Source organism: Arachis hypogaea, chromosome 13 (genome assembly GCF_003086295.3).
Source record: "Arachis hypogaea cultivar Tifrunner chromosome 13, arahy.Tifrunner.gnm2.J5K5, whole genome shotgun sequence".
NCBI lineage: Eukaryota > Viridiplantae > Streptophyta > Magnoliopsida > Fabales > Fabaceae > Arachis > Arachis hypogaea.
The window spans coordinates 23,080,394-23,092,465 of record NC_092048.1 but is presented as its reverse complement, the minus strand read 5'-3'; the positions used below and the strand labels follow the sequence as shown (position 1 = coordinate 23,092,465).

Sequence of the window (12,072 nt, the reverse complement as noted above, 5' to 3'; positions counted from 1 at the left end):
ATTTGGACTACAGGCAGAATTTGTAATAAAGAGAATAAAAACTTCACCCATGAGTCTTTTCGGATTCTAATGTTAAATCCCCTTCTTATTTTCCATAGTATACCTTTTTCTAGCACTTTTCTGCCCTCGATAATACTCCTCACCCCATGATGAGTTATTACCAACCTCTGCTCTTAGGAAGCTTGAATATCTATAATATTTATTCTGTAACACTTTACTGATGAGAGAATTAGGTCTAGAAATTAACCTCCAATCTTGCTTTGCGAACATGACAAGATTAAAAACCTTCAAATCTTTAAAGTTTAGTCCTTCTTGCATTTTTGTTCTGCAAAAAATCTTCCATCCGATCCATTGCATCCTGTTTTCTGATTTTTTCTGTCCCTACCAAGATATCAAATTTTTCCATTACGTGTCAATATATCAAATTTTATTTTTAATATGTATTCTTAAAATAAATTTAAAAATAATATATATTATTAATTTTCAAAAAAAAATATTTTAAATATTTTATATAATTAAAAAATATATTAAAAATAATTTAAAAATTAATTTATATTTATTATTAATAAAATATTAAAAATATTATTATAATTTATCTAAAAAATATTTTTTAATTTAGATATATACCGTATTTTTATCTCTTACATAAATTTTAAATTTTTATATCTATATATTTTATATCGTATTTTATATTAGTGCCAATATTCATACATCATAAATAATTTCAGATCGAATCTTTTGTCTAGTTTTACCAAATTACATTGAAAAAAAAAAATAGAACTTGTTGGTGGTGGCAGAGTGCGTGGAATGCCACGCGTTGTAAAGAGAGGGGGAGAAGAGAGATGCATGGACGTAGAATTTTGGAGCCGAAAATGCGGGCCCTTAAGTTTAAAATAAGCCGGCACGCACGGAACCAAGGCCCACTCCCTCGCCGCTTGTCTCGAAATTCCCGCGTGCCACGTAACTTCCCTTTTATCCAACCCTCTTTCTCCTTCCTTTCCTTTGGGCGGCGTCTCTCCTCCACAACACTACACTATCAACAACAAAAATTAAAAAAAAAAGAAAAGAAAATACTTTAAAACATTTCTCTACCCATTTAATACACCACATCACCCCGCTTTGACTCCCTAATATAACAAATCACAAAATTCCCACCATTTAAAAAAATAAGCTGGCACCGTAATTATATATACCCCATCCCTCCCACACCGTTGTAGCCACACCACCAAAGGCAAAAACATAAGCATACACAGCACGTAACTAACACTATGAAAACCCCACCTTCCATGGCTTTGAAAGAAAAGAAGAAGCCCGCCACAAAAAACAAGATCAACGGCACCGTCATTACCAACGATGGCAACAATACTAACAATAAAGAGCTTCATTACAGGGGCGTCCGTAAGAGGCCATGGGGCCGTTACGCCGCCGAGATCAGGGATCCGGGGAAGAAGAGCCGCGTCTGGCTCGGAACATTTGACACCGCCGAAGAAGCTGCCATGGCTTACGACGCTGCCGCAAGACAGTTCCGCGGCTCCAAAGCCAAGACCAACTTCCCACTCGCTTCTTCGCCCTCTCCCAACGAAAACGCCAACCTCAACATCAACAAGAATAATAGCGCCGGCGAGAGTCCTAGCCAGAGCAGCACTGTTGAGTCATCAACACCGGAGCGTGAGGTCACGCGCCGCCGCGACGTCTCGGTGATTGAGCGGTTTCCGTTCCTTCCGTTGCAGCAGCCACTTCCGCCGCCGCATCATCAGCTCATGCCGTTTGGCGTTGCCGGCGGTACGGTTGTTGATGGTGTGGTGGCTCCCGTACGGCCGGTTTTCTTTTTAGATCCAACCGTCGGTCGGGCTGAGTTCTTTGGACAAAGCTTTCCCGTACGGTTCGAACCGGGTCCATACGAGATTAGGACCGGGTTTGGAAGTTCGGCACAGAGTGACTCGGATTCTTCCTCCGTCGTTGATTGCCAGCCCAAGAGAGAGCTCAATCTCGATCTCAACCTAGCTCCGCCAATGGATGCTTAACTCCTTTTTTCCTTTTTTTTTTTTTCTACTTTTTCTAATTTTTTATACCGTACCCAGAAAGAAAAAGAAAATGCACAAGGTGTTTTTTTCCCCTTTTAGTTTTTAGTTCCGAAGATTAGTCTTCCATTGTTTTTGAGGGAGATTAAGATGTTTACACATCTTATATCTTTTGATGTAAATAAATTAGTTTACCTTTTTATTTTTAAGTAGGTTCATTTCAGTTAAAGGAACTTGATCCGAAAGCCCCTTGATCTCATAATTTTCTGTAACCTCTGATCTGATATGTAATTCTGGCTAAAGTTAATTTTCTTCCACTGTATCATGATGTGTTGTTTTAGTTAATTAATTACATAAAGATGTATTTTCGTTATTAGATGATTTGATATTTTTCATATTATTTATTGACAATTTTTCAGTTTCTTCTTGAAAAAGTCCTATTGCTTGTTTTTGTTTTCGTTTTTATTTTTTATTTTTTGCACTGGTGCAATTAATTTCAACTCTAATATAATTAATTTTTCAGGATGGAAGTTCTGTAGGATAATATACTTGTTTAGGCCGCTGAATTTTATAAACTATGACAATTGATAAGCTGATAACAAATTAATAACAAGTAAAAGAACCACCAATAGTTATGTAAACAATTAAAACTTAGCAACAAGCCAACAACCTATTCATACTAATTAAAATAAATCAGTGTGAAGTTGTACGAGACAAGAGTGTGTTTAAGGCTTAACTACGAAAAAAAATGATTGTGTATCAAGCAAGCCTGACTGAAAACGATACGATCTCAGTTTGAAAATCAAATTCTTACCTTTGCGCGTGAGGGGAAAAAAATGAAAAAAAAAAAAAAAGTGTGCGTGGTGCCGGGGCTGCTGACACTGGTACAGTTGGGGATTAGCTAGCAAAATAGTAGTGCGCTTGACTCTTCCAACCGGTGGATAATAATTATGATTATGCGGTGAACAATAGTGAATAGTTAATCCTTAATCAAGTTATTAGTGACAATTAATAATTAATTAATAAATGGATTAAGCATTTGTAGCGTATTGGTGTTGGTGCACCGACGGCAAATCGTGGCGAACAAATCACCAGATTTTGGAGTATCGTATTAGGGCCCCACAGAAAGCGCTCCGTGTTGACGGTTACGTGTCTCGTGTCTATGTATACGGTGGAAGGCACGTGTACCTCTTTTGCCGTCCAAATTAATAATACCACATTTCATGTTTTTAATTACAAATCTATTTTTATTCTGGATTTAGTTATCTACTTATCTTGTATGAAATATTCAATAATATAATAATATCATTTTTGAATTTTATATTTAATATATTAAAATGTTAAAAAAAATTAATAACTTTTAATAAAATAGTTTTTGAGATATTTTTAAAATATATGTTATCAAAATCTTTTTATTTATTTTTTCGTAAAAGCACAGCCTGGTAGTTGAATGGAAATAGCGCACTTAATTCACAACGTAAGTTTTTAATTTTAACGTCAGAGTTATTTAGGCCTTATTTGTTTGGGTGGAAAATGAATGAAAAGAAAAAAAAAAGAAAAAAAATAATATAAAAAAATTGATGAAACTTATTAAATTTTTTTTAATATTATATGAAAAAATAGTAAAAAATTTATTATATATTATTTTAATATTGTTCTTATTCTTTTTTATATATTTTATAATATTTTTTTTTTCGTTTTTTTTATCTAAATATATTTAAGAAAAATGATTTATTTTTAATTTTTTTTTTATTTCTTTCTTTCTAACTAAACAAAGTTAAGAGGGTTTAGGAGTAAGAAATAAGATGAAATAAATGAGTGTGGTAGAGGGAAGGAAGCAATGTTGATGTTGGTGAATGGTGATGTTGAAAGTGGTGGCGTCAGCGGTTGCCGCTTAGGGTGGGGCCAGGTGGGTGGGTGCGTCGGCGGAATCTGTGGAGAAGATATCGCTTTCCATTCGCCTTTGTTTCCTCCCACTCTATTTTGGACACGCATGTTTCTTCTCTTTTTTTTTCAGGATTAACTCTTTTTCATGGTGATTATACGTGTCAAATAAGCAAGTATTGAAATTTCTATTTTTGGTATTTTATTATAAATTTAATATTGTATTTTATTTTAATTAAACATATATTTTAGATAATTCAACTTCTTTTCAACATACATAATATCATATCATTATTATTTAATTTAAATTAACGTGTTTCCCATTTGTTTGTCTCAAATTTTAAAAATGAGTAAATATTAGTTTTGACATTTACAAAATTGACTTTAATAAAATAAAAAATTTAATTTTAAGACACTAATAATATAAAATATTTTATGCAGTGGTCTAATTATATTCGTTTTTTATAATTATTTATATAATTAATATAAAAAATTATTTTTATTAATATGAGATTATATGTTAAATGCACAAATAAAATTATTTTATAATAATAATATATTAAAATTAAATTCAACAAATTTTAATTTTTGTGTTATGATTTCTGAGACTACCTAAAACAGTTATTTGAGTCTGAATGTGAGAGTCACAATGTGAGATACAGATTTTTTTTCTAGAGGCAGCGTTCAATTTATTCTGGTGTTAAAGTACTGTCGTCCGAATTTATGTATCTTAAGCTAAAGTATGAACACTTTGTTTTTAAACAAATAAATTCCTAAATATAATTTCTGTTAGATAAAATGGTTTAAATATCTAGAATAATTCATTTATTTTATTGAATAAAACTGATATTTAAAAGTTTATTTTATTAAAATTAATTTTTTTTTGTTTTAAAATAATTATTTATTCATTAAAAATAAAAATATGTCCTGATTTCTTTTATAATTTGAATAAAGTGATAATTATATTTTTGAAAATTTAGACTTTTGGACTAATTAGTTCTTAAAAAAAAGTTTAAGATAACAAATGGTAAACAAGTATGTCTTTGTCAATAAAAAGTGAAAAACGAAATGTTATTTACAATGGTGTATGTCTTGTTATTATCACATAAGTAAAAAAACGATGTAATTTTGGACAGTGAAGTATTTATTATTTTTTGAATTTTCATATACTCTTTATTATCAACTACTTTTTATTTATCACAAATTTTATAAAAATAAATGAAGTTTCGTTTCAAAAATTGTTATCTACATGACTATTTTTTATAGATAGACATGTCAGAATAATTAACCGTACATATAAGTATTACTGTTAAGTTTTAGTTGATAAATTAATAAAAAAGTATTAAATATCTACTGTTTGTTATCTTAAAAGATTAAATTAATATTTTTTTTAGAAACCAATTAATCCAAAATCAAAATCTTTAAAAATTTAATTGTGATTTTATTGTTATAGTTTTTACTCGTTGTAGGCTGTAGGCCGTTTTTATTTTTATATTTTGACGGGTACTAAAATGGTTTTAAAAAGAAAAAACATACAAAGGAAAAATAAGGACGGACGTAATACGTACGGCGCAGTGGTGTGGAGACTTGAAGAGAGAAAGGGGAAGGAAGAAAGATGTTAGGCGGCATCGGTGATATGTGTAGCAACTAGCAAGTAGTTAACGTGGTGGGGTCCACTGCAGACTGCGGACTGCATAGTGATTAGCGAGGGACCCAAATAAATAAGCAAAAGCTAAGGTTGCGTCTTTTGCGGACACGTGACTCCCTCCTCTCTCTGTGTCGGCGGCTATCTGGGCCGCTCCCAGCTACGCCACTCACAACCATCAATTTTTTTACTACCGCTATTTATTAATAAACAACTATATTATATAAATAAAAAAATAATCACAAATTTATTTATTTGTATCAAATATATATTAAAAATATATAAATTAATATACATAAATATAATAAATAATTTTCAGCATATATATAATATTTTAAATAAACAAACATATACTAAATCAACTTTAAAAAATTATGTATTTTTTTTTTTGGTTTTTTTGTATTTAAAAATTTAATTTTAAGTTAAAAAATGACTAACTATTATCACTTTTGGGGCAACAATTTTTAATCAAACATAATATTTTTTTAGTGGGTCAGTTAAATTATCAGATAAATTATTAAATTCAAGAGAAATACTAAAGATAATGCTATTTTTTTTAAATGCAAAGAAAAAAATTAAACAAGCCACCTATTTAACTTATGAATACTTGTTTAACCCGTTATTTTTGTTTTTGAATTAATGGAGTTGTTTAGTCCGAAATTTAAAAGAATCTGAAGCAAAAATTCATGGGTTAAGCTAATAAATAGATTGGCCCAATAAATTTAATCTATTTTGTTTCGAATGCTCAAAAAAAGTGTTTTGAGGTAGATAATATAATTTGTATTTTAATATGTACAGATTCAGGAACAGAGCTTAATATTGACAATAGGTAGCCATGCCTCCTATCCCAAAGTTTTTAAAAATTTTTAGTTTTACATATATGGTAGCAAAAAAGATTTTATAGTTAATTTGGTTAACATATTAAAATTAATTTTTTTTTATGAATTTATGGGTTCAAATCCTATTCTAAAAAAATATTTAAATTATTTTTTAAATTTTATCTTATAATATATAGATAACTTGATGATTTGATTAATAAATTTTATGTTTATAAAAAATTTTAAAGAATAAAAACCTTTTATTAAAGAGTAATAATATCTCAAATCAATCTTTAAAAAAATTTTAGTTGAACAATTTGATCCTTAACAAATTTTAATCACCAAATCAATCTGTAACTTTTTATTTATTAGAACATATCAATTCTTAGATTAAATTTTGGTAAAAAATTTGTCAAATTAATATGTATTATTATTTAATAAAGATATAATATTTTCTAAAAATTTTAAAATTTTTTATATCAATCCTTTTATATTGGCAAATAATTTAATATAAAAATTAATTTGTCTATCAAAATAAAAATTTGAAAACTGCTTTGGTAAATAATTTTTTTTAAAGATTGATTTAAAATATCACTCATTGATTAGATTAAAGAATTAACAAATATTCTTAATCAAATTTTAATTTAATTTAGTTATTGTTATAAATTTTGATTAAAAAAACCTTTGGCCTCCTCAAAAGATTTTCTCAAATTCTGCTTGAAAAGTCGTAGATTATGATAATTTTATAGTAAGATAATGCAGAAATTAATTTAGTTATGGATAAAATAATGGTGATAAACTTGAATATGAATGCATGGTGAGTTGTCCACAAATGTGGACCTGCGTTGCTCAATGACATTTTACAGGCGATGAAATCGAAAATCTACGGCTGCTGCAAAACGCAGGTTGCGATTAGGTTGGGAAGGGAATCAGGTTACGAAACGTGCCCTGGTGTCCCCTGCATGCTGACAGGAGCAGTGTTGACCAGCATTAGGATAAGCAAAACATATGTTACGTTTATCAGCCTTCCAGAACAAAATAGAAGTTGCATTTTGCAGCATTTTTAGCTGCATGCGCGACACACCGACACGTGTCATGGAGGGTAGTCATTTGGGTCCTTAAAAGCCAAAACGCAGATAGCTAGAGGAGGCTAAAGAAAAACAAAGTTACTGAAGCTAAGGAAGAGTGAAAGGAGAGTGAGAAAGCAAGAGTAAAGAGGGTTAAGAGTGAAGAAGCAAAGTGTGGGATAAGAAAAAGTATACGGTGCAGGAAGAAAAAATAGTACGTGATTTTACTAAACCGGAAGAATATATTATTGAGTATTTGGATCATTCTCAATAGGTAAGAAATTTTTTTTAATATTTAACGATAAATATATATATTTATTTGAATTTATTTATTTGTGTTGTAATTAGTCGTTATTAATATTATTATTACAATTATTATATTATTATTTATTTCTCATTACAGTTTAATATTATTATTATTATTATTATTATTATTATTATTATTATTATTATTATAATAGTGGGTATGATAATGAGAATAATTTATTAATATTTTTTAATAATAATACTTTGTAATAATTTATTATTATTTTTTAGTGATTTATTATTATTTTTCATGATAATAATAATAATACTGTTTAGTAAACAGTTTTTTTTAACAATGTTTAATTAAAAAAATTATTATTTTTTAATAATTCATTAATATTTTCTAATAATAAATAATACTGTTTATTAATAGAATACTTTTTAGGATAATGATAATATAATAAATGGTTATTATTATTGTTATTATTGTTATATTTGAGTAATTATTATTATAATTAGTATATTATTATTTGTTTATAATACTGGTTATGATGGTGAGAATAAATTATTATTAATTTTTAGTGATTTATTACTATTTTTCATTCAGGATAATGATAATAATACAGTTTAGTAAATGGTATGTTTTTAACCCTGTTTAGTAAAAATATTTATTAATTTTAATAGTTAACTAATATTTTGTAATTATAAATAATATTATTTAATAATAAAATACTGTTTAGGGTTTCGGAAAAAAAAAGTTATCAGGGTTAGTATAATAGTAGTGTTTAGGACAATAATAATAAATTATTATTATTTTGTAAATAATTATAATAAATTATTACATAGAATTTAAATAATTATAATAAATTTAACTGAAATTATATAGAATTTAAATAATTTTTTTTTTTGCAGGCTATCAAGAATTTGTTGCCTAGGAAACTTAATCCGTTAGATATCTTTAACGAGGTAGCTGCAGCGGTACTGACATTAACTGGGTTTCAACACGTTTCGCGAGTAGGTGAAATGAGAGGTCATTCTACACTACTGAGTGTCTTGGTAGAACGTTGGAGGCCGGAGACTCACACATTTCATCTTCCGGTCGGTGAAGTGACAGTGACGCTGGAAGAGGTGAGCTATATTCTTGGTCTCCTGGTTAATGGGGAGGCCGTTACGGGTAGATCAGACAGTAGTCACCAGTTTTTAGTGGAGAACTGCATTGCGTGTTTTGGTCGGGAGCCCGGTCCGCAAGATCACGTGTTGGGGAAGGTTAATCTTGCATGGGTCTGGCGGTGCAGAGACACCGAGCCGTGTGACACTCAGGAGTCTGTTGAGCGGTACGTCCGGGCGCACATTTTCTGCGTGCTCGGAACATTTGTGTTTCTGGATAAATCGACCACTTCATTGAACTCGAAGTTTCTACCGCTACTTTGGAATTTCGACTGGATTTCATCATACAGTTGGGGAGCAGCCAGTCTGGCTCACCTATACAGATCGTTGTGTCGTGCATCACGATACAATTGTAAAGAGATGGATGGCCCACTAATACTACTTTTTGTTTGGGCGTGGGAGCGTATGCCGCTCCTGGCACCTATACCCCGCGATCAGTTCGGCGATGTTGGTTTTTCACTTGCGCGACGGTATTGTTTCTTATTATTATTATTATTATTATTATTATTCTGTTTTTTGTTAGGTGGAGTCATTGGCGTCGACATACAAGATATATACGGAGGCATACTGCGCATTTTAGGCGAGGACTCGACGACATGGGAGTCGAAGATGAAAGTTGTAATCATTAATGTCCAATGTTTTTATTCAGAAGAATAATTTTTCTAATCGGCCTCTTGGTAACTAATGTGCAGTCTATCATGTTGCACTTTTGTAACGAAATGTTTATTTATTAAAAAGTTACATAACGAGGTTACATAAAAAATAACATATAATTGTGAAGTACGTCATAACAAAGTTACATTCAAAAGCTTAACCACTAATGACCTCCAGCGGAGCTTGGACCTGCGCGCTGAGGACATCGGCTGCGGCTATGTCCCTCGCGTCCACATATAGTGCACCGGCGAGGACCACGCATATCCCGCGAATCCATCTCATTCAAGTAGCGGGTTGACTTCGATCTTCATTTTGTCGTGCGCCTCAATGTCCAGTTGGCGATCACCTTCGCTCCTTCATATCTATCCCACGTAGATGGGTCACCCATCGGAACAAACTCATCTCTGTACACCTTGCAAATTTCAGACATCTTGTACACGTCGTGCACGTATACTTGCCAATCAAGACGCTGGTTGGTGCAACATGCAAGCACGTGGCGACATGGGAGTCGCTCGACCTGAAAATGGCCACAGTCGCAGTGTCGTTGCGCAAGGTTAACAGTGTAAATGGTACCATCTTGCATTTCGCAAACCTCAAACATCTCGTTGCGCCTGTCAAACCGGTTGATCACAATGTTTCCTGCACGTCGAAAGCTTTCTTCAACTCTCTTCGTTGCAAATTCTGAATATGTGAATCCGTTGCGGAGACGCTCATGAAACTCGGTATTCTTCCGAGTGAACAATTCATTCAGCCGATAGAAAGTTGACTGGACAATGGCAGTCACAGGAAGGTTGCGTGCACCCTTCAGGACAGAATTTATGCACTCTACCAAGTTTGTCGTCATATGTCCCCAACGATGACCACCATCGAATGCCAACACCCATCTTTCAACACCGATGTCATTGCACCATTGATTATATGCCTCACCCCGCTCTTTAAGCCTTTGGTAGTTTTTGTTGTACTCTTGTTCCGTCCTAGAATAGCCTGTTGAACAAACCATTTAATCATAAGCAGATGCCACAAATTTACAATGAATAGAACCAGAACAGCGAGTTGAAATACCTGTGTTCCCCACGAGTTTATGCAAATATGGAGCCTTGAACCTCCTTAAGAAGTTGGACCCGATGTGCCGGATGCAGTACATGTGCCACGCCCTTGGTGGTGACCATGCACCGTTACTGCGAGCTATTGCAGCGTCGATGGAGGTATGGCGGTCAGAAATAATACCCACACCATCAATGGTAATAATATATCTCCGCAAATTGGTTAGAAAAAACTCCCATGCGTCTGCCGTCTCACCCTTGACTATCACAAATGCAATAGGCACAATGTTTTGATTCCCATCTTGTGCAACCGCTACCAGAAGTGCACATTTATATTTTCCGTACAGGTGCGTGCCATCAACCTGCACCAGTGGCTTGCAATATCTGAATGCTACAATACACGGATAGAAGCTCAAAAAACGCGGTGCAGAACTCTTACACCTTGAACCTCCTCACTCTCACGGTAAACGGGGAGTGTTTTAATTTGAACACGAGACCATTTTCACCGTCATTGCTTTCAACCATACTGGCAGAGTCTGGTAAGAAACTTCCCAATCACTGAAGACCTTTGCGATAGCTTTCTGCTTTGCCAACCAAACCTTGTGGTAACTCACAGTATAGTTGAACCTGGATTGAACTTCTGCAATAATAGACTTCACCTTTATCGAGGGGTCTGCTTCGACCAACGGCCTAATGGCATCTGCAATTGTGTCCGAGTCCAACTTGGCATGATCTTGTGAAATCGTGCCACAGTGCACGTGTGCTTGCCATTGTATCTCCTGATCTCCCAACAAGCTTTCTTTCGAATCAAGCTAGCTCGGATAAGCCAATCGCACCCTGCACCATACCCCTTGCATTTCGCATAGAATGTCTGCGGCTTAGACTCATACACAGTGTAATCAACTCCTCTAGAGATAGTGTAGTTTTTTATTGCAGATATCACCGACTCTCTCGAACCAAATTCTATTCCGACACTAAACTCGCCATCTTCTGCCGCAGCGTTGCCTTCACCTACGACATGCGCACCACCATCAGTCAGACAAGGAAAATAAAATAAACACTATAGAAAACTTGAGTTAATAATCATAACATACCTTCGGAGCATGCATGGCTTCGAGATCTAGAGTCTGCATAAAAGACGGAACACCAAACGGGTGCTGACTTACAATCGCATTTGCTAAATTTTGCACCGCCGAATTGCCTGCCAAGTCTCCGTCATCGTTTTCGTCATCGACTTCATAGTTAGCTTCGAACTCCTTTTCACTATCATTATTATCTTCTTTTCAATCTACATCCCCGAGCTCATCAACATTGACCTCGCTCCTCGCCGACCGCGCCCAACCCTGACTGCTGTTCAAACTCAACGTACAACTCTATCATCGGCACGTGAAATCGGGTTTGTTGATAAATACACAACATCTGCTGCATACTGGCATCATTAGTGATGGGCAGTATTTGAAATTGTATTATCCCACCAAATACTTGCACAGGACTTCTGTATAAAAGGTTGCTCACCCTTTTCAAAAT

General features: G+C 33.2%; 3 protein-coding genes across 3 annotated transcripts; 2 read left to right on the top strand and 1 right to left on the bottom strand.

Annotated features, from left to right (window-relative positions):
• Positions 1-703: 703 nt before the first annotated feature.
• On the top strand, positions 704-2,394 carry LOC112737698 (ethylene-responsive transcription factor 9). Its single transcript, XM_025787725.2, has one exon. The coding sequence runs from the start codon at positions 1,269-1,271 to the stop codon at positions 2,022-2,024; it is 756 nt and encodes a 251-aa protein (XP_025643510.1). The 5' UTR covers positions 704-1,268; the 3' UTR covers positions 2,025-2,394.
• A 1,467-nt stretch (positions 2,395-3,861) lies between these two features.
• On the top strand, positions 3,862-9,477 carry LOC112733011 (serine/threonine-protein phosphatase 7 long form homolog). The gene is made up of 3 exons (XM_025781855.1): positions 3,862-3,930; positions 8,594-9,318; positions 9,372-9,477. Exons 1-3 carry the CDS (start codon positions 3,862-3,864, stop codon positions 9,475-9,477), a joined length of 900 nt encoding a protein of 299 aa, XP_025637640.1.
• A 332-nt stretch (positions 9,478-9,809) lies between these two features.
• On the bottom strand, positions 9,810-11,764 carry LOC112733010 (uncharacterized). The gene is made up of 6 exons (XM_025781854.1): positions 11,747-11,764; positions 11,640-11,672; positions 11,526-11,556; positions 11,052-11,245; positions 10,565-10,907; positions 9,810-10,486 (listed from the first exon to the last, which is right to left on the bottom strand). Exons 1-6 carry the CDS (start codon positions 11,762-11,764, stop codon positions 9,810-9,812), a joined length of 1,296 nt encoding a protein of 431 aa, XP_025637639.1.
• Between the last annotated feature and the right edge of the window lie 308 nt (positions 11,765-12,072).